The sequence below is a fragment of the Protopterus annectens genome, chromosome 13.part0 (assembly GCF_019279795.1).
Source record: "Protopterus annectens isolate FY-2018-M chromosome 13.part0, PAN1.0, whole genome shotgun sequence".
Classification (NCBI taxonomy): Eukaryota; Metazoa; Chordata; order Ceratodontiformes; family Protopteridae; genus Protopterus; species Protopterus annectens.
The window spans coordinates 798,288,908-798,312,427 of record NC_056747.1 but is presented as its reverse complement, the minus strand read 5'-3'; the positions used below and the strand labels follow the sequence as shown (position 1 = coordinate 798,312,427).

General features: G+C 39.8%; 1 protein-coding gene across 3 annotated transcripts in view; it reads right to left on the bottom strand.

Annotated features, from left to right (window-relative positions):
- Positions 1-23,520, bottom strand: part of DHX40 (DEAH-box helicase 40) — an 866,160-nt gene that overhangs the window by 656,575 nt on the left and 186,065 nt on the right. For all 3 annotated transcript variants that reach the window (XM_044054528.1, XM_044054529.1, XM_044054530.1), the window contains one exon: positions 4,921-4,987. In XM_044054528.1, coding sequence (XP_043910463.1) covers positions 4,921-4,987 — 67 coding nt within the window. The remainder of the gene's footprint in view (positions 1-4,920; positions 4,988-23,520) is intronic.

Sequence of the window (23,520 nt, the reverse complement as noted above, 5' to 3'; positions counted from 1 at the left end):
TATACACACACACACACCGATTATAGCAATGCCTGCTGTCAGCAATGGTATTCTGTGGTCAATGAGTGGAGATGACATTCTTCCTTGTAGACAGCGATCCCCGTAATGAACCTAAAATGATTATACTCATATATACTTTATACTGATGGCTGCAACACATGCACTACAGTATCTTACAAAAAGACAGCACTGTGATCCCAAGACCAGCAAGCATGAGTTCCAGTATTATGATGATGATAGAATTATGAACAAAACATCAAAGAAAGGAATCGCAGTTGTAAACATAGTAACACAAAAACAATGCCTGTCAGCTTGGGATGATATGCTCGACACGCCACAATGCTTCGCTAGGGACGGCTTGCACCTGTCACCCCTGGGCTTTCGGATATTGGCAAAGGCTCTTGCTACCCCCATAGTGCCTTTTTTAGGCAAGGCTCAAAAGACAAACCCACCTCCATAGGTATCACAAGGGATAAGAAACTAAGAGTAATGCTACTCAACGCCAGAAGTCTAAACCTCAAGATGCACTTTTCGAAACTCTCCTTAGCATGGAGAACATCGATATCTGTGCAGTAACAGAAACCTGGTTCAGGGCTCCCGAGAGCACCCCAGCACTACCAGGTTATACCTCATACAATGCTTTTCGCCCCAAAACTTGGACCGAACCACAAAAGGAGGGGAGTATCGATATTCATCAAAGATACCCACACCTCCAGGCTGGTGGCAAAGCACGAAGCATCAGAGACTATCCATGTGCAACTAACAGTGGGTAAAACTGCCTTCCAGTTTATAGCCTGCTACAGACCACCCTCCCAAACCCAGGAACCCCACTCGGCCTTCCTGAGAACACTGGAAAATATGAAGGTCTCTCCAAACACCATTATATTGGGCGACTTCAACTACCCAAACATAGACTGGGAGCATTACTCTAGCTCCAACACCCTAGCCCAAAGGTTCCTAGAATTTATAAACTCAAATGCTATGGAACAACTTGTTACCATTCCCACAAGAGGAGAAAACATACTGGACCTGATCATCACCAACATGGGGACTCTATGCTCCAGACCAGAAGTGTATCCCTCACTGGTAAGATCAGACCATAAACTAATCTCACTGGATATTCACATCCCGACCCCACCCCCTGCCCAGAAAACTACAGTGAAAAATTTCTCTAAAGCAAATTTCACACTCCTCAAAACCAAGGTGGAATCCTTCAAAGCCCCCGGGCCTGTGGAAAATACGGCCCAGACCGCAGAATCCTTTATAAACGCATTCTATGAACACCTTCAGGAATGCATGGATCATGCGATCCCAAATAAAACCAAGACCCAATCCTCCAAAGGCAGACGTCCTGTCTGGTGGACCCCAGCCATAAACAAACTATACAATAGAAGGAGGAAGCTACTAAATGATAGAGCAAAATCCCAAAAATGGAAGGCATCACTGATCAGTATTAGCAAAAAACTACGGGCACTCATAAAATTGTCTAAGGCCAGCTTCGAGAGAAAAATTGCACAGGACACTAAGGATAATCACAAGGCTTTATTTAGTTATGTTAGGAACCTGGGTGGTAATTCCCAGATATGCTCAAAAATGACAAAAAATACACTGAACCCACAGACATTGCCAACGTCCTAGCTGACAGGTTCAGCGCAAACTCCCCCCCCCCACCAAAAGGGCAAATATCTATCCCAGCAGAGTGCTGCCCCCCTGACATCTCAGATGCTCAGGCAAGAGCCGCCCTCTCCAAAGCAAAAAACACAGCATCAATGGGACCAGATGGTGTCCCGGGCTGCGTCCTACATGAACTCCAAGAAGAGCTAAACCCAAACATAAAACTACTGTTCAATCTCAGCCTTACTACAGGATATGTGCCCAAACAGTGGCGTACAGCAACAGTGGTCCCTCTCCATAAAGGTGGTGCCTCAACGGATCCTGGAAACTATCGCCCCATAAGCCTGACTAGCTTGGTCTGCAAAGCTATGGAAAGGATCAACATGGACCTCATAAATAAAGATATTGGGGACCTACAGACACTGGATCCTACCCAGTTCGGCTTTGTTAAGGGCAGATCCTGCCTCTTAAACCTGGTTGATTTCTTTGAAACAGTCACCAAGGCCATTGACGAGGGGAAGGTGGTCCACACAGCCTACCTGGACCTTGCAAAAGCCTTCGATACAATACCCCACTCGGGCATTATAGATAAGCTCACCAGCTTAAATATAAACCCCTATGTCACTAGATGGATTGCAAACTGGCTCAAGGACAGAACCCACATGGTTAGAATTGCTGGAGCCATGTCAGACTCCAAACCAGTTACAAGTGGTGTCCCACAAGGCCCAGTCCTGGGACCTCTCTTGTTCGGTATATATTTCTCGGAGGTACAGGCCAACACGGAAGGACTGTGGCTGACTAAGTTCGCAGATGACTGCAAACTGGGCGCCATAATCGACACTCCAGCCGACACAAGCATCCTCCAAAAGGGCCTCATAGAAACAGACAACTGGTGCCAAAGCCATGGCCTCAAGCTAAATGCCAAAAAGTGTATAGTCATCCCCTTTGACAAAAACAAAGTGCCCACAAATTACCACATAGGTGGTAATCCATTAAGTACAGTAGAAGTAATTAGGGACCTGGGGACACAAGTTGATAGCAATCTCTCATTTGACAACCACGTAGCCAAAGTGGTTAGAAAAACATTTTATATAGCCCACCTAATCATGAAGGGATTCACATCTAGATCAGGGGAGGTCATCATGCCTCTTTACTCATCCCTCATCAGGCCCATAATTGAGTATAATGTCCCTTTTGGGATGTACCTTACCAGAGACCTGCAGCAACTGGAAAGACCCCAAAAGTACCTCACCAAGAGGATCAAAGGGCTCAAACAGATGCCATATGCTGCCCGGTTAAAGAAACTCCAGCTCTACTCAGTGGCATACCGCCTGTTCAGAGGCGATCTGTGCCTGACGTATAAAGCCATGTCTAACCCGGAATTAATGGACATGCTGCACCTCAGAAAATCCAAATCCTATCGAGCTCTGGCTCGAGAGACTTGAACCTCAGCACTGAAATAAATAGGACATGCTGGAGGGACAGATTCATAACCCAGAGGCTCCCTTCACTCTGGAATAAAATCCCAGTCCAGGTTAGGCAGAGTCCCTCATTGACTCTCTTCAAGAGGAATCTTGATGAGTGGATGGGAGATCATAGGTTTACCCCGGGTATCACTTCTGTGTCACTGTTAGACAGAGGCACAGTATACTAACCTCGAAAAAGGGCATAGCAAAATTAATTTAAAATGGGTGGCGAAAGCCAAACACACTCTGGCTAGGCTTATAAATGCCCTAGGGCAGATAGCCTAGTATGAACCTATGAACCTGCTATGTGAAATAGGTGGAGGATGGCATTATACTTGAGACATGTCAGGAATTCATCTTTTCACAAAGTGGGGGAAAGGAACAGACATTTGTAGGAGATACAGACTTCAGTAGTTATGTCTCTATTACCATAACCAACTAAACTAACTTGTCAACTCACTCCTGACACCTTGTTCACCACAGCAAAGAATATACTTATCCATAAACTCGAATATTTTCTGCCCATAGTTCCTCCTAGCAACTCTCGAAATACACTAAACTTGCAAAAAAGAAAAAAAACTCCTCAAAAATTGCTAATTTACAATCCTACTCCTTCACTCATCACTGCTCCACTTGACTAATATCCTACATAGTACCCAAACAGCCTTGTTCTGTCTGTCTTCTACTATCAGCAAACCTATCTTTCTTAACTTCTGAACTCCATATGCACTAGTGCTCCACACTCTTAATACTCTCTTATCCCCTTAGATCACAAATCAGAGGCAGTTCTAATTCTTAATGGTCATTGCTTCTGCATGACTGTAAAACAGCCATCTCTAAACTTGCACCTGAGGTTTGGAATGCAATACCCATGTAAATCTTAAATCAACTACTTCCTTTCCAGCCTTCATAAATGCCTTAGTCTACTTTAACAAGTCTGCCAGGTATAACTACTTCCCAGCTTGAACAATCTCTTATTTTCTTTCATTTTCTGCTCATTTACTTGCAGTCTCCTTTCTTGCTACCTCTTTCTCCTTTACTGACTTGTCTAAACCCCCCTAATGCTGCTCTCCCTTCATTGTAATCCTACTCAACCTTTTGCACTGCATTTAAATTTATAAGCTTGTATGCTTTGTACATATTGCATGTACCTTTCTCTACCAATGCTCTACTATAATTACTATTACAAACATGAAACACTATTTTCCCTTATTGCTTATTGAATAGTGCTTGCAAGCAAGTTAATTTGTAGTATGTGGCACTGGCCTGGGTTATGACTGAAGGTCTTTTGACTAGTTTCCTTACCTCATCAACATGAAAAATAAATTAATAAATGTATATACAAACAAGTGCACAAAAACATGTCATTGATGTCTTAGTAAAACTCTCATAGGATCTTAGGAGATTGAAATGCCTACTAGGTTTTCTCAGTAGCTACCAAGTAAAATAATGACAATGTGTCTTTTTTTCCATACTTTTGGGGTCAAAGTGTGGCTTTATGCTTGGGGCTGGCCATACCACCGTAGACTCCAGTGGAGATCTATGAAACATTTGTGATCACCACATGTCAAGCCACATTAGATGGCCACAGCAAAGTCAAGAAAACATGGAAATGACATTATTTTATGAAGTTTTCAGACTCTCTAGAAGCCATACTTTTCTTACTAAGCCTAAAACAGACTGCAAATTATTGGGGATGTAAGCCCAACATGACATATGGAGAACATAGTGATCAAGGAATAGATGCTGTGAATTCATAAAAAAAAGACAAAAACACTACACTAGATTGACAAAGCAACAGAATGATAAAACATTAAATGAAAGAAAATGTCAGACTCACCAGTCAGGAACACCAGGATGTCTCCTGCTGCTTCATTCATGTGAATATCCAAAGTGACCTTAACGACCTAAGAAAATAAGAAACAGTGACTATAACCTGATAGCTCTCAGCTCAACTGATCATGTGCATAGTACTAAATACTGACAAGAAAAAAAAAAAACTTAAGCAAATCAGCTAGGGTTGCCAACTTTTCCCAATTAAAATCTTTTCCTGCCCCTTGCCCCCCACCCCCCGTCCCCTCCTCTCCCTTCTCTCCCCTGCCTCCCTCCTTCCCTTCCCCATCCCCAGGGGTTCCAGGCACCGAGCCCCCGGAAAAATGTTTTAAACAGATGCTCGTAGATGAGTTTTAGTGCATTTTGAGCCCAAAACAACAACACTTGAATGCAAGAATTTTTAGCTCAAAACTTTTACTTTCAAGTAGCCAGGCCACACAGACAGTTAGGCTAACTGCTAAATTGCTACTAGTCATTCATGTTGGAAAACAGCAAAAAAACAATAAAACAATAACATTGAGGTGTAAGCAAAAGATATAGTCAATACAATACAAATGTTATACAATGTCAGTTGAACAAACTAATTACTTTGATTGAAGTTGAACGTCTACCTCACATGAATCCAGAGCAGGCTGACCCTGAGCTGTTAAAGTACTCGCGGAAGAAGCAGACTGCTCAAGCTGAGCAATTTGTTTCCATTTGAACTTTCCACTGCCAGCTGCTGATGAAATCAATTTGTCATCTTTCGAAACAAACTGATAAAAATTACTGCAGCTCATGTTGTAAAGAAAAACTTGCAGTTCTGCTTTGATTAGTGCTAGAGTGGCCCTGCTTCGATCTGCACGCCACTTTGCATTCATTAAAGAAAACACCCTTTCAGGGAAGACATTGCTGCCTGGTAATGACAATGCGGCTGATACAATCTTAAACATGTTCGTTAGAAAAGCTGCACTATCACGGGCACCTGCAAAAAATTCCTGCCATTTAGTGCATGCAGTAGCAGTTGAATTAGCAACAATATTGGATAAAGCATGCCTTGCTGCACAAAACTCATCATAAAGCACGTCTAAATCGATGTCCTTTGTTGTCAAGCCCATGACAGTGCTTGCATTTTGAAAGGACTGAAATGCTACCTCTGTATTTAGAGATATTTGATGCATCACACACGCAATGCTGCCATCTGAGAAATTAAACCATTTGTTCAGGTATGCTAAAGACTTTTCTAGAGCTGCCAAAAATTTTGTTGCAGACATGAGGTTCCATGTCCTCATTCTCAAGTATAGTTGGTGCTTTGTGTCCAAAAAAATGTATCAGTTATGCATGACTCAATTTTAGTTTTCAGTTGCTGCATTACAGGCAAGAGGTCAAGCAATGTAAAATCTTTGATCTCCACTTTCTGGACCAACACCTCAAACACATTGCAAATGTTCTGCACAAAATGTTTGTCTCTACTGCTTCACAGTCATGCATTTTATTTTCTATTCCCAGATGCATACAAACTCTCTTTGGGCAGTCTTCACCAAGAGATGCAAAGTAGGACACAATGGCAGGCTATGAATCTTGTAATCTGTCAACTGGACTCAGAGACAATCATCTCGTTGGTACATGCCTCAACAACTCGTGATATTCTAAGTATACAAAGTCAAAAAAATTTTGCAACTGGGCTCTAGTTTGTCTTCAGAATATTACTATTTCTTTTCAACAGCTCAGTAAACACAGACTGCTTTGCACCATAGTTCATATTTGTGTTATCAGCTGAATAAGAAGACATGCATGCAATGTCAAGGCCATTATCTGAAAGAACTTTAACTAGCAGGTCTGCGATAGAGGTAGAATGTTCGTCATTAAGCTCAACAAAGTCTAAAAGCTTTTTACTTAAACCAGTTTCAACAGTAAAATATTGAATGCAAACAGGAAACATTTTTCTGTTCTTGAGATTAGATGCATTAGTTGACACAGAATATCGAACAAAATTGTCACCAGTAATGTCTTTCATAATGGACTCCACTGACTTTGGGCCAAGGACATCAGTCATCAGTGCTTCTGCTTTCGTGCGACCACATGCTGTCTTTTTAGCAGTAGCCGAGTCTTGATATAACAAGTGGTCCAGTTTAGCACCACAGTCAGCAGCGTTGTAGGAGATGTGGTGACGTACAGTGTGGTAAACACGCACGAGTTCTGCAACTCTTGCCTGCTTGTCAATTCCTGTTACTGTCTTTGACTACTTCTTGAAAAAAATGTCAGTGGCAGCAGTGTTTGCAGCAAACTGAGCTTTCTGATGACTTTTCGAATGGCTACGATTTACTATGTCACCTTTGTCACCATAAGAAACCAAAACCTCCTTCTTACACAATGTGCATCGAGCTGTGAAGACATTGCCGTGAACTTTTTCACACCAGGAAAATTCTCTCTGCCATTCTTGATGATACCGTGACAACTTCTTTGCTTTCTTTTTAGGTGGAGGAGTGTTTGGCAAATCATTACATTCTCTGTCAGTTTCTGCGCACTCACGCTACCTTCAGTTACATAACTTGCAAACATTTCCACACAATTGACAAAAACTCGATTGCGGCACTACCACACTTGGCTGCAGCTATGACCCTGGCATTGGTAACCTTACTGTTACTTCCAGTGGAATTAACCAAATGAACCCCCAAGTAGATCAGCTAACAATATCAGATTTTGACTTCTATGCAAAAACATTGCTTCAGACTATAACATCAGTTTTTAGTAAGGGTGAAGCATCCATTCGACAAAGGTGAAGTTGTGGAAAGTCCCGCACTTCACGCAAACTCTTCGATAAGACCCTATAGCCTCATACTGCCCAATGTAAAGAAGCCGTTAAGCGATGGTCTTACAAGGTTGACGTCTGTAGCAGACGCTTGCTGTTTGGCCAGGTTTGTGGAAAGCAGTGTGTCTATGCTCTGCACGCACCACACGATTCTTTGCGGTCTATTCAATAAGCCTAACTGGAAATTAAGTTGGTTTTACAGTAAAGCAACACGAAGGAAGTCGCTTTAAACAGTTCAGCCAATCAGCGCTCTTTCCGGTACCTGGAAGGGCGCGGTTCTAGCCAATTAGCTTTCCCAGGGTTGTCTTTCTCCAACTACTGTAAGCGTATTTGGGGCATCAATGGAATGCCTGCTCAGCTAAACAGACACAACATGTGTCACCCTGTTACAATGTACAAAACAGTAGACAGAAGACTGAGAAACAAACTAAAATGAACAAACTAGAACGAGCAAGGGCAAGAACACACAGTCCAAAGAATAAGTTGAATCCTCAAGCCTCAAGAGATGAACCTCTTCCTCTATATGGTATAATTTGGGTTATTTATTATGGTGAAATAATTAAACTCTGCATAGGTTGGGTCACTGTGTGCTTAGTTTAATTTTTAAATTTATGACTTATTGATACTTTTTCAGTGAAGTTTGAAAATGACTGGTTAATTTTACTTCTTAATTTTATTTTTTATTTCATATCTTTTACAATGTACTGTATTTTTTCAACATCCATTGTCATTATTTTTATCTCAAGAACTTTTAGTTTAGTTATTCTAAACAGTATTAATGGATTGGCTCTTTTAGCCACATGTTTAAGATGTTTTGCCTGTTTATATAAGGGTCAGGTGGTTAATTAATTAATTTTAACAGTTTCTGAAGAAGTCATCGTACTTCGCTGACGAAAAGCGCTTAAGTGGATTCAAGTGGATTCAACGTATTCTTTGGACTGTGTATTCTTGCCCTTGCTAGTTCTAGTTTGTTCATTTTACCCTGTTACAATGTGTTTAACACAAGCGCGTATGTGTGTGCTTGAGAACATTCGGATTTTTACAAAGCAGTCTGGTCCAGATCTTATTTTCAGCGTGCAATCGACTCTGCTATCCCCATTGCAAATCCCTATTTAGGCACTGATAACGCGCCCTTTTAGAGTACATCTGGACTAAAGGTACATTTTTCAGTCAGCCTCGTTACAATTCACACGGTCACCTGATGACCAACTATATCCTAATAAAACATCTAATTTTGGAAGATAATGATGTAATACACACACAAACAAGCATAATACTGTGGACACATTTAAAAAAAAAAAAAAAAAAAAACAGTAAAAATGTGCAGAAAATCGAATCACCTAGTAGATTAGTCCTGATTTGGAAGCAAAGAATAAAGTTCACTCAAACTAGCTCTGTTACCCCTCGCTATAGCGATTATGAAGGCAATTTTTTCTAATTTAAATCCATGATGCAATTGGTTAATTGTTAGAACTTAGCCTTGACAACTTAAAAAAGTGCCAGATATGTTTGAATAAAAATTACAGTCATATGAAAACAAGTAACTTTAGTACAGAAGGTGCAGTCAAAAAATAAATCATTGTTAACCAGGTTTGTATATTAATAAATAACCAAACGTGTAAAGAAATGCATAATAATGAAATAATTGCTTGCTGTTTCAGTGCTGTCAGAATGACCATTGCAAGTGAGCTTGCACATGTTTCTTCTAGGCTGAGCATTTTTTGTCAGTATATGCTGAAGGACCACAAACTAAAAAGTTATGTTCCTGTACCCACATATCTTTTTAATAATATAGGTAGTAAGTCTGCTAGCAGCTGCCAGGTTTCACCCAGACTGCAAGACTGGAATTTATATTTAATAGAATTTCACCGTAAAACCGTATCTTCTCCTTTGGCTAGGGTGGCTTTTTAATGTAGTCATCAAATCGTGGAAGTTGAAAATGACATGGACCTACCTCACAAAATCATGCCACGAAGAATAGGGACAAAACAATACAAAAATTTGCAAAGGAGCATAATCACTAATGCTCATGGACATAGGCAGAGCAATGCGTTTATACATTACTACCTTACCTTTCTGCAATCTGAGTGCTCAGTTTCTGTGGTGGACTTCCCATCACTGAGGGTTACAACCAGGAACAGTTACTTTGTACAGGAGCCCCATCCATCATCACACCACAGAAGTATTCTGCTAAATAAACAGGTTCTGGATGGTGCAGATGCGCTACTGCATCTCAGATTATTACGGCTGGCTGCCTTTGGTCTTTTGCTGCTTTTACATTTTTCTCAAGTAAACAGCATTATAAGTGGATAATATAATATGTAAATTATCGCACTGTTATTCATTTCATTGGAACAAGTTAGCAATGCTGCTGACAGGTTGTTGCGCTGGCAATTAAGAACACCGGCCAGCAGGCCGAACTCCTCCATGATAGGCTCAGTTGTAAAGGAACAGCATGCGTGCATGCGTGATGAATGGGCCTGTAGGGCTGTCAGCAAACTGCTGTGGGCAATGAGGTCTCAGGACTGGGCTAGATAGTGGGCAGGCATAGTTCTGATATTGATACCATGCATTACTTAAACAGTGATTATGAGAATACTTAGTAACTTGTGCTAAGCTGTGCCAAAAACAGGACATATGGCATCCTGGGAAGATACTTCCCAGGACACAGATGGCCGAATCCAGGACATCCTGGGAAAAACAGGATGGTTGGCAACCCTAAGCTCAGCACCATGGTGTGCTATCTTGCTTGCTAAAAATGTAGGTTTATACCCAAGCTGGCATATAATGAAAGCTTCATTTAGAATTTCCAATATGTAATTAAACCACAATTTCAACATGAAAATGTTCTTTTTACTCATGTAGATTTGCCCATACATACTCCAAAACTCTTCTACTTGAATATAACAACCAAGAGGAGGGTGGCCTAATGGTTAAGGTATTTGCCTTACAAACGCAAGGTGCAGGGTTTGAGTCTCACAAGGGATAATTGGCTAGGCTTCAAATGGCTCACAAGAGCAGTTAGCTTAGCACTAACCTATGAACCTATAAGAGGACAAAAGTCTGTAGCAGGAACCAGATTTGTTGGCTATGTACTAGCTAAAGTAAGATGTCAGCAAGCTGAATTAAGTTAATGGGAAGCCTCAAGACATCCAGTAAGATGACCTTCTCTCAGGCTGGGGAGATGACCCTTTTTACTGACAGCTAAATCAACAAGTTAAACTTTTTGTTAAAAGCATTTTTGACTACTCTGCACAGAATCGTCCTCACCAGTCAACAGCTGGCATAATGAAACCAGTGGTAATTATAAAGGAGGTCCAGCTACAATACAGTTGGCAAAGGAAATATTCCTATTTAGTCTTCCCTTTAACTGCATTCAACATTCTCCTGCCATATGCCCTCTTGAATGTCTCTGGGGAGCTCCTCTCCACCACTCATTCTGGTAATCCATTTCATGGGCCCACAACATTCTCCACAAAATCCTCTGCAGAAACAGAGAGTATGTAACCTGCAACCTGCTATCTGCACCCCCTGTCCTTCCTTTTCAGATCAGTCTCTTCAAATCTTCCGGGCACAATTTTGTGCACCTATATCATGTTCCTCCTGGCTCTTTTGGACTTTTTGTAAGAAGCACTCTAGTTCCTCTGGTCTTTGGTCATATCCTTCCCCCTCCATCCAGTGCTCCCTTCCAATGGATTTTCTCTGCACTCCATCCAACAACCTGATGCTGTTCTTCTGTGAGGCCTCCAAAACTGCAGACAATACACAATGAATGCCCTGACCAGAGCCCAGAAATACAGGAGCACTACCTTTTGCTTCTAGTGTCTAGCAGTTAGTGCAGGCAATTAAAGGTATAAGCTGTTAAAATACTGCCAACTGTATTCCAGGGTTTGATTCTGTCAGCTTTCATCTGCCTAACGGTTAACCCTGAGCAAGTCAACAGACAATGCTCCTGGACCGAGTCTGAAAAAGGTCCATGTGGATCAATGTTCTGCTAAGTTAATACATTTATAAAAAAAATCACTCTAAGAATCCACTCCAACACTTTGTTGGCTTTTTCCAATGCCCTCTCACTCTACTTCTGTTGATCCTACCCAGGTTTTAAGCAATACCCTCCTGCTTTTCTGGTTTCAGTTCATCTCTCCTCAGGCTAGATTTCAACACCACTGCTGTGGCCTAGGTACAGTACTTTGCAATGAACCTCAGCTGCCACAGCTTTCAGTCCACCTGGTCAGCCTTTCCGAACCATTGCTTATACTCCTCTCTCCTCCATCCTCTACTGCTGCACTAAAATTTCTGTCATCAGCAAACAGGATGAGCCTATTTTTTTTTTTTGCTCCAGAATATGTTTCTCTGTTTCACAGGTATATTTGAAACAAACACACTTCAAAGTACTGCACATATCAGTGATTACTACAGTACTCATTTCACTTTCCTTATTCTTCCTTATTCTTGATGCTGTCACCCACCCTATCTGTCCTACCGTAAATTATGCAGGAATCCAGTTTCCTACTTTTAATCCTTTCCTTAATCCTTCCATTTTTCTAACTGGTCAAAAGTCAGGACTATACAAAGACCTTGGTAAAATTGAGGTAGACCACATCTGCTTCCCTGTCATGGGCTCCTGTACCCTAGTCATTAAGCTGGATCAGATTTCAAAGGCAGCTTTTTCTGGTTATGAACTTATGGTTACTGTCCTGGAGATTCTTGCTCTTTTAAGAAAGCAACAGATCTCTCAAAATTCTCTTCATGACTCCACCTGCCACTGGTGTTAGGCTAAAAGCATGGAGACTTTTCACCTTGACCCCTTGTAAAAATGTATCAAACTGACTAACTGTTTTCCATTCCTCAGGCACTTCTGTAAACCTCTACCACAGATCTCCCAAGACACTGGCCAGACTCCTGAGGATTCTGTGGAGTGACCCATCTAGTCTCTATGGTAAGTCTTTCCTTAGGAAACCAATTCTCTCCACTGCTCTCCAAATTCTAACTTACCTCCCTACCAGCATGTCACACTCTCTTTGCTTTCCTCTTTGTAAAGACTAAAGTGAGACACTCATTCAACAGCTCTGCTCTTCCTAAACTTCTGTGATCATTCAGCCTGAGTAGGTCTTCCCCTCCCTTCCTTCTTTGTGCTGCATACCCAAGAATCTCTACTAGCCCCTCTTGACAACTTCTAATTCCACTTCTGCTTATATCTACGAGGCCCTTTTTGCTAGCCTCCATTTATTGTGCCTTCTTCTTCCCACTCTGTATGTCCTTTTACCCCCATTGTTAAAATCACCTTTTTGTGTAGAAAAACTAGCTGTCTCTACTTTTCTTCTTTCTCAAGCTCTTATCCATAGCTCTAAGTACAGCATTCCTGTCCCACTTCCAAAACCTTACTCCCTCAACTTGTCCCCATATCCTATCCCAGTTCATCACAATCAACTCCCATACATCCTACAGTATTATGGTTGCCCTTGGGTTCTTACCTTCCCCCATCCCCAAATGTAAGCACACAGTGGGATGATCACTACTGGCTAATGGTAGTTTTACCTGGTCATACTTCATACCTTGGTTCGGACCACATCCAGAATTCCGTCCTTTCCAGTACAGTCCTGCATCAGTTTGATGAACTTCAATCAAGTTCCATTCTCTATCTACCATTCAGCTTGAAATTCTACCAGTCTGCTCTTGCTAGTTTCAGAACTCCCATCATGACTATAACCTCTTCCTCGTAACCCATGCTGTCTCCTGTCTTTCAACCTCCTCCATTAAACTGTCTGAAGCTGATATGCTGCACTGACCCACCAGAACATTCATTCCTCTACCTTAACTGCTAGGGTGCTTGTCCTAGGTTCTGACTTTGCATCCTCCCTTACCATTTCACTGGGTGGTGATCCCCCCTCTGACCTCACATTTACTGCCATTCTTTACGCTGACTGCTACCCCACCTAAATCCCCTTTTTGCCATCATTCCTGAACAGACAACATCCATACCCTACTTTTCCAGCAATGTCTGTCCTTCCCTCCTACATAAGTCCCTACAACTTCCTCATCTTCTTTCACAGACTCAGTCATGCTCCAAATCATCTTTTTCCTCTGATATCTTCTTTGTCCCTTTCCCCTATTCTTTTGCTGACAAAGTACCTATGCCCTTCCTAATCTGCAATATTCCCCCTTTACATCTTACTTTAACGTTTAACCATTACTTATCTCTTTCTTTGTTCTCCAAACATCTTGTGTGACCCCCTGCAATTTCCAAACCTAAACCTGCTTCTCACCCTTTTCTTACTACTACTCTGATTCCACTTTTCCACTTGTAAAATGTACATGTCAACATGGGTAAAGTTTGTGCACAGTATCTCTCTCTCCTTTTTTTTTTTTTTTCACTAATTTGTATTATTACGTTTATGTTCCACAGCTGGTTTCATTACATTTTTGTTGTGGCCTGCAATAAGCCTTCAACTGGTCATGCTGAGATAAGTGATCTGCCCTGGTAACCAAAATGCAAATAAAAATAAAATAAAATAAATGTACATTATATGAGATCAGCATAATCCATTCCCCACAAAATGCACAGTAGCAAGTCCCTCCTGCACCCTCTCCTCATAGATGGCCTGAATATTATAAAATGTAAAGAGTTTTTCTACTACTTACATTTTTGTTACATTAATAAATGAATACCTAAAAAAGAAGTCACACAAGAACACTTCCATGGGGGGGGGGGGGGGGGGGTTGGCCCTCTGAACTCCCCCTGCCATAAGTGCTGTGAGTTACACAAAGTTTTTAAAGACTATGGTGGGGGTACAGAGGCGAGGCAGCCCCCTTGCTAGTAGCAAAAGTTACTTATAGTAAGCAACAGAAATGGAAACAAGTATTTCATCTTACTATTTCCATGGCTTCTGTCTTACAATGTCATGATGTTACATGCATAACTTATAATGGGCTGAATTTACATGGTGGTCAGTTGGTAAGAGTCAGTCATCTAATGACATGATCAAATTTCCGCAAAAATAAAATGGTGTGGGGTGTTTAAAATAAGTTTCATCTTGTGATCTGCCTTTCAAATCCATCTCTGAACACCACTGTCTATTCCGGACTATGATAAAGCCTATCTCTGGCATATAAAACTGGTCTCTCTGCCAGATCTTCCCATGCCCCTTCTCCCTTGTCCACTGGCACAGTAGCCAGATACTGTACTCCACTGACACTCTCCTTCCTCTTTGTGCTAGCAGCTGACAGATAACACTTCTGTGAAAGCAACCTCAACCCCCTCTGACCTTTATCTGCCCAACCCCGGGCTCTATCAACTCAATTATCCCCTCTGAGAAGACATTAGTGCCTACATGCACCAAATATACATTACTTCTCTCCTATTTGTGGGAAAACCTGATATCTCCTACCATAACAAAGTCAACATCTGTCACTGAAGGCCAGGGTGGGTAAAAATCATAGAATCTGCCAGTTTAACATCTAGATGCTTATAAAGGTGTTCAAGAGGATGCACTTCCAGCTTCTGTGACATTTTTACTCTGATTCTAGAAAGAAGTGTACCATGTGACATCCAACTTCTTGTAGCAGGGCAATGGCATATTTAAAGACATATTCCCTCATGTGCCACATACTTTTTTGTGAAAATATCTACTTTAAATGCATTCTTTGTGATACCATGCATTAATTGCACTTGTCATTTAAAAAATATATCTTTAACTTTATATTAAGCATGTTACAGGCCTTCTACATCAGAATCAAATGATGTGTTAATACTCTATACACATTTCAATAAATGCAGCATTCAGTCCTTAGTAGGATACCAATCTATCTGAATGGGTTCTTCAGTAGCCTTCTGCATCCTAAATACTTAACACGACTGTTTTCTTTGAGTATCTCTTGTTGCACTACAACCTTTAATTGGTGACACAGCTTTGCATCTTATTCAAATAATACAGGACTTTGGTTCATCTATTTTAATAACAACTACTACATCTTTAGGCTGCAAATTTTCCAATGGCCTTTGCATCTTTACTTTAGCTTCTACTTCCTCTCTTTCTGACACAGAGGTATGAGGCGCTTCAGCTATATTTGACTTCTTTTCAGCATTTCACTTACTTCATACTGATTTTCAGACATTAATGAGGTAGCTGAAATAGGTAGTATGAATTGGAAACAGGCTGTTTCATCAGGTGCCAACTTGTCAAAACACCTTTTTTGTCTAGTTTACTCCTTTTTCCAGGAGTGGTGCAACCCTGGAAGTTTTGGATTTATAACAATGATTTTTAAATGTAGTTTCTGGTCAATATAGTGATTTTACTGTAATATTCTACTCCATCTTTATGTACAGCTATATATTAAAACAGATTTTATATACAAAGCACCCAGTAAAGCAAGCTAATATTACTCCTAGTAAATATGAGAATAAATGCACATTGTGGTGAATGAGTAATCTGGCTTAAAATGCCAAATTCCATTTTCATGATATTCAAGACCATCCAAATTCAGTATTTACTGGCTTTTTTCCCAGGAAAAGAATGGAACATATGTGTCCTTGATTCATTTACTTTGGACCGATTTTCAGGTATTGATGTAATAATTGAACTAGCTCATTTGGTTTTGGGAATGGACCGCTTCATCAGAAGCCATCTTATTGAAGCACCTCTTTATCACATTTACTCCCTGTCACCAAAGCAGTAAAGTGGGTATATGAGAAAGGGAGGTTCAACCTCCTTCCACAAAACTCTTTACTTTGTAGCGAGCAAACCTGATGAAATGAGAGAGCTGTAATTTTATATTTATATCTTTGATGTGCGACATTACAATGTTTTTTAGTGGGTACTTTAATATAGCAATTGATCGTTACAGTTGTAATTAAGGGGGCGTGTGACCCTATTAATGTTTTATAAAAAGAGGATGGTATGGGAGTTTTTTTTATTCTGAATAAGACTTACTGAATTGGATAAAAGCACTTAATAAACAAATTTTTTTGCTTCAGAGTTTGGGCGTTATATTATTCTGGCAGCACTTCCTCCTTTTGGTTTGTATTGTATTGTGTTTTATTTTGCCAGACGTTTGCTATATGGAAATACTTGATGAAATTACACTTTGTTGGATTCATACCCAACAAAAGCCTAAATTCCTGCTTTTCAGACTTCTGTCCACTAACAACTGATATGATGAAGACTAAGGTCTTGGAATGGAACATTTGTATATTTCATAACACTAAGATGACCATCTTTACTGCTAATGCTATACCCTCTTTTTCATGACATTCTTCATTGTTTGGACAGTTCTTTTCACTTGTCTGTTAGACTCTGTATAGTGTGGATTGCACATTATGTTAATACAGACATTCATATATGAATATTCTGAATTTCTGACCTCTATATTGCAAACCTGTATTGGATATGACAACATCAGGTATAACCTATCTCAAGAAATAGAGACCTCAATGAATTTATTGCACCTGCACTTTCGTCAGTCAATGTGATTATTACAGAGTGGTTCGTGTGATAGGAGTGATAGTGTACACATATAAGATATGTAGCTTCTTTAAAATGAAACAAATCAGTATACACTTGAACTCATGCTTTGAACTGTTATGGTATGGAATACATATGATAGAGCTCTGCTCTACATGTTCTACACAAGCTACCATACTTCGCCATTACATTCAATCTCTGGTGGTTTCTCTGTATTTTACTATCCTTTTAAGCACTTGTCTGCTCATTTGATTACAAACTATTATTTTGTCAACTGAGGGCATTAAACTTGGACACAGTAACAGCTAATTTTTTTCTTTCCTAGAAAATTTTTTATATTTTTTTCCTTACCAATAATTTTTGCTCAGGCCAGCTTCTCACACATGGATTTTTAAGTCAGTATCAGCACATGCTTAGAATTATTTTATTTTTCTTAAGCCCCTGGTAACTGCAATATTACCCAAAGGTTCTCTAGTTTTTCGTTTGGTAATTCTCCTTGTTTCTCTTTTAAAGATTCCCTATTCAACACATATGCTTTGTACATGCCCTGTCTAGTCTGCATTTCACATTTGGATCATACATCTCCTGCTATCTCTCTCTCTCTCTCTCTCTAACTTAAGTAATATCGGTTGTAATTCTTGGAGCTGTCTTGTACAATGTTTTGTAATATGCTTTGTAAGGGTTTACAGTCTATTTCCATCCGAATGTCCTTAACATAAGACGTATTCACTGAATTTCTCACATCCTCACACTACAAATATTTCAGCTCCTCTCTGAGCATATCTCTTTTGTGCATCTGATACACTTTTGATTCACAGGCTCACAGGCAATCTACTGGTGAGACTGACATTACCTCAACACAACTGACTTATTCTCATAATACTATTTTAATGTTGATGCTTCTCTAATTCATTTTCCTGACCAGTGCAAATCTTTATTCTTGCTCATGGCTCCACTCGCAGGCTAGCATTTGCTTTAAAAATGATTCTTTCAGGCACAGTTATCACTTTGCAAGATGCTACTTTATTCTTAGAAACCTATAATGCCTGCTTACTTGCATGTGGTATTTGCACACCTTCTTTTTTACTTATCAGGCTCCAGTCTTGTTGATATTAGAAAACAGTCCTTATTATTTAGCCCATTTATTTATTTGCAGTTGTTTAACCAGGATAGTCCATTGGGCCTAAAGAACCCATTTTCAATGGAGTCCTGGGGAGAAAAGCTCCACATACAGATAATACAAGGATTATAGTCCACATACAAATTATACAAAGGTTATGTTACACACATAGTTTACATGAGAAATTAAAGAAAAACACTGTAGAAATTCTGGGTATAAGTAGACCAAAAAATAAATAAATAAATAAAATCTCATTTCACTCTCATTTTACATCTGCTATTTAAAATGAAATGATACTATCTTACTCTATTCAGAATTGTTAACCTCTTGTCATGTCCTTCATGTGTCTAAACCACAATAATAGTAATCAATTAATTTCACAAAATCTTCTAAGCCTACAACAGCATATACAACTTTTCGCTGAAATACATCAGTTGATGATAAAATACCAGACATTCTAGGTGTATTAAGTGCATTTAATTTACAGCCTACTTTATCTACAAGAATCTCTGGTTTTGATCTCATACTGAAACGAACATAGTATCTAGAGCTGATGAAACCACTTCTGTATCTGTAAACAATGGGTAATTCTTTCTTTTAATCACTTTATTCAGATCTTGCAGATCAAAACAAATGTGAATCTTGACTTGCTTTACAACAGCAGTCGCACTATTCACCCATTCTGTTGGTTCCACCTGGTTCTCAGTGACACTAAGTTATTCCTTTTGTTTCTATTCCTGTTCAGTACTACTCCTGAGAGCTACTAGTACTTTTTGAACCACGTGCCATTGGCACAACATTGGGAAGTTTTTTGGATGCATCTTCCTAGCAAACTTCCCAAGCCTGTAAACAAAACAGTAAAGTCATGAATGATGTCAATATGTTTACTCTGTACAATATTCAGGATGTCCTTGCAGCTGAATGTCTAATGACTGCACAAAAGCATTCTCCTTTTGATTTCACAAATTTTTATACTATTTCTAGATTCTCACAAGCCAACTGAACAAGAATGAAGTAAACTGGCTCTGTGTACTACAATTTGAAGCAGGATATCACACTTCTTTAGCCGCTTTTGACACATTTTTACTTGGTACCTGGAGTATGTTAACAGCCTGCACACAGTACTTGGGTTCTTTTTCCTGAGCTTTTTTGCAAAAATAGCTTAAAAGCATATTTGGGCCAAACATTACACTGCATGTGTTTTCTTTACATTCAACATTTGCTTATAATTTTTAGCATTTCTTGCCAACAATCTGACTTGCATTCTTGTATCACTGCTCTGATGCATTTGTATACTTCACTGTACCATCGTTTTCACTTCAAAAGCACCCACAAATAACTAATTTTCACGTTTCTTTTCATGAACATATAGTCTCTTTTGAATACAGTTGTCTTTTCATTTCTATATCTTTGCAAAATGATTCTTTCCTCTGTAGCTTCCCCAAAACTGATTAAATGAAGAATACTTCTTGTGCATACAGACACACTTATCAAAGTTTTAATTTCAAATATATCACACTTCCAGTGTTCCACATTACTCTCTTTCTCATTACCAACACTTACAACAAACTTTCACTTTATTTCTCATTTTCACCTTTTCACATGACTTGTACATCTTTTGAAAACAGTTTTTTCCTCAGTTAAAGTTCGTAACTGGGCACTTAAACAGACAACAAACTATTGTTTGATCACCATGTGTCCACAGTTGTTAGGAAATCCTTTTATATAGCCAGATCAATCACCAGGTTTATATCCTGGATCCAAGGAAGTTAGTCATCATCCTCTACTTCTCACTTACCATGCCAGCAATAAAGTTTAATGCACTGTTTTGTATGTACTTGTCTAGACATATAACCCAGCTCAGGATTCTGTAAAATTTCCTTATTAAGCCAACTAAAGGCATGTCCTCCTTGAACTGCTATGACTGCTTTAAAGCACTCTCTTTTACATTTTGTATCATCCTCTGAAAGGGAATCTCTTTCTAGCATACAGAGTCTGAAAGGATTAGTTTATATTCAACTTGCTATGCATTCATAAAACTAATAATATTCTAAACACCTGCTCAACTGATCTAAACTTCCACTGAAACATAAACAGGACCTGCTGGCATGATAAGATATCTATCACAGAGAGTAACTCTTTCATGGAACATACTCCACTTGGATGTAAAGCAGAGTAATTCCCTGATTCTTTTAAATAATAACCTGGATGAATGACGGTGCAATTATAAGTACACCCCTGGTCTGGCCTCTCATGGAACAGGGTTGAAACTAGGTACAATCTACATCATTTCTATGGGGTTTGGTATTAATTCATATCTTGGTAAATTCTAATTGGGATCATGTGGCAAGGCTACAAATGGTCCATTGGATCAGTGGCTTAGTATTAACCTACGAACTCCTCCTCGTTCCCAAAAATGTGTTCCTAACTTCTTCTCAAATTCACTTCATATCTGCTCTCTTCCTGAGGAAAAATCCTCTGAAGTCTACTTGGAATAAAAAAGATTCTAAGTAAACATTTCCATGCAAATGTCTTGAATCTTCTGGATTTTGTAACACAGCTGACAGCCTTACAGATCTCTCCCCTTTGTTCTTCTGTAATTTGTCTTTCTAATCTTCTCTCCCAGTCTTTTCTAATTTCCTCTCCCAGTCTTTTCTAATTTCCTTTGACTGATTCTTTTTATTATCATGAAATATTTTATAAGCTGTACTTATTATCCTTTGCTTAATAAGAGTTTTCTTGGTACTACTAAAAACCCTAGCAGCACTCTTTTTTTTTCATTTAATACTCCCATCTCTCTGTATCTTTGCCTACATTTCACCTACAGTTCTTGATATTGAAGGCATTCTCCGAGCTGCAGATCAAACAACTTCTTGTCTTCTTCTCACTATATCACTTTTCTTTTTCAACATATTTGCTTCCCAATAATGTGGCTCCTTTGTTACCTTCCTCCAGTTATTTCCTGCCATCTCTTGCCTATTTTGTGTACCCTTAGCCGCATGCATCCCTATCGGCAAACTGTCCTGTCTCCACTCATTCGCTACAGCAGTTTTTATAATGCTGTCTGCTACTTTATATGTACTCTAAGTGTGTTACCGGGGTATTGCACTGATCACAAGTGACCAATTTCAGGCACAGCCCAAGTGAATACACTTAGATGCTTATATATCCCTACTGACAAAAATCTCCTTTCTCCACTCCTTTACTGGATTAGTTTTCATAATGTTGCCTGCTTCTTTATATTTATAAGTACTCTTTATTTAAGTTTGTTTACAAAAGGAGTGCACTGATCAGTCCTATCCAATTTTAGGTACAATCCAGATGAATACATCATGATAATTGAGTAGAACACAAACAGAAGGATGAAAGAACAAATATGAGCAACACAAAATTAATTAAACACATATTGGTCTGCACAGTAGTAGTAAGCAAAGTCTAAAAGTAATGCAACAGATAAAAATAAAGACTGACAGAAAATATTTCTTCCATTCTAAATTACAATAACACATATTGTTATGTTACAATCATTTTATGTACAATAATTACAGTATACATACGTGGCTGAGGAGAGCTACAGGAGATATTATTTGAGACATTTGCATAGTTTCATAGGAAATTACTAGGCTAAGGATAGATTTATGTCCCAGAGACTTCCCATACTCTGGAACCAACTACCCATTCATGTCAAGCAAAGCTCCTCATTGGCCCTCTTTAAGAAAAATCTTGACGACTGGATGGGAACTAGAAAATTCACCCTGGGGGATCACTTCTGTGGCACTGCTTTATGGGGACACAGGAAAATATTTTTCTTGGGTGGCGAAAGCCAGGGGAACCTTTTTGGCTAGGCTTATATAAGCCCCAGGGCCGATAGCCTAGTACCTACTTATGAACGGCTTTGGAGCCCTTACAAGCCTCGTCAATAAAACTTAATTTTACCCAATATATGGCCCCTAGGAACAAGAGGATTGCATGAGTTTGTGCCTATGCCTTGAGTATGTTACAGACTGCCCTTGTCCACAAGGGATACAGGTGCTACCCCTGGTGTGAATTTCAATTCCCCTTCCATTGATCCAAACTGCATTTGAAGATGGCCAGGGAAGAGCTCTGCTTAATGTGAATAGGAAGCCTGTTCAAAGAAGGGGCAATCTCTGAGACACATATCTGCCTCTCCAGCATGTTTTGTTTGAGTCGCTAAGTTTAGATTCCTAGACTGGGTGACCTTCATGCTGTGTGACTTGCAGATGTGTAGCAGCTCCATCAGGGCTGGATTTGTGAGTGCTTTGTAGGTCAGGCATAGGTCACCCCTTGATAGTCGTCAGGAGACAAAATAAAAGGATAGAGCTTTTAGTCTATCTGCATAGAACATGTTGTTTCCACCCTGTATTTCCTTTGTGAGGAACCTCTGAGGTAACTTTGGCTGCTGCAAGTGCCTAGTCAAGTACATGCCAAATAGCATATTGTACTTGATTGTTGGTCTAATGAAGGCTGAGTACAGCGGACTATAATTTCCTTGGATCTGGATGCCATACCTTTACTTATAAGTTGTGCCACACACAGAAGGACTTCCTCATCCCTATGGACACACAGAGTTCAAAGTTCAGGCACATTGGAATATACTTTTCTGAAGTTAAGGCTAAACAGTAGAGATCTCAGCACTATGCCCTGTGGCACACTACTAGTAATTGGCCTCTTGCTGGATCTGGATTCACCCACTTTAGCCATATGTCCTGTCCATGAGCCAACTGGCTATCCACATAATATAGGGATTTATGGACAGTTTTGTGAATTTATTTATAACAACATATGCGGGGAATTGTATCAAATCCCTTGGCCAGGTCGAGGTAGACGGTATGTACTGTTCTACCCTCATCCATGGCCTTAGTGATTTTCTCAGAGAAATCTACCAGATTCTCCTTTTCTCAATTTTCATCAATGGCCTTCACTTAGTAATCCCGCAAGCTACATGTATACAATACGCAGATGATTCTACACTTATATGCTCAGTCACATCTACATCTGAACTGCAGTCCCTAACCCAAAAGGTGTTTAATACAGTAGAAAAAGAAGTTATGTACCTATCATAACGTTCAATGTTAGTTGTCTCCTCTCGCCTTCTTTCTTGCTGGTTGGGTTCAGAGCCGATCTTCGGCTCTGACTCGGCCATCTTCTAAAGCTTGAGAGCTACATACTGGCTCAAGGCCTCCCCATATCCCATGATGCCTGGTGCTAGAAACC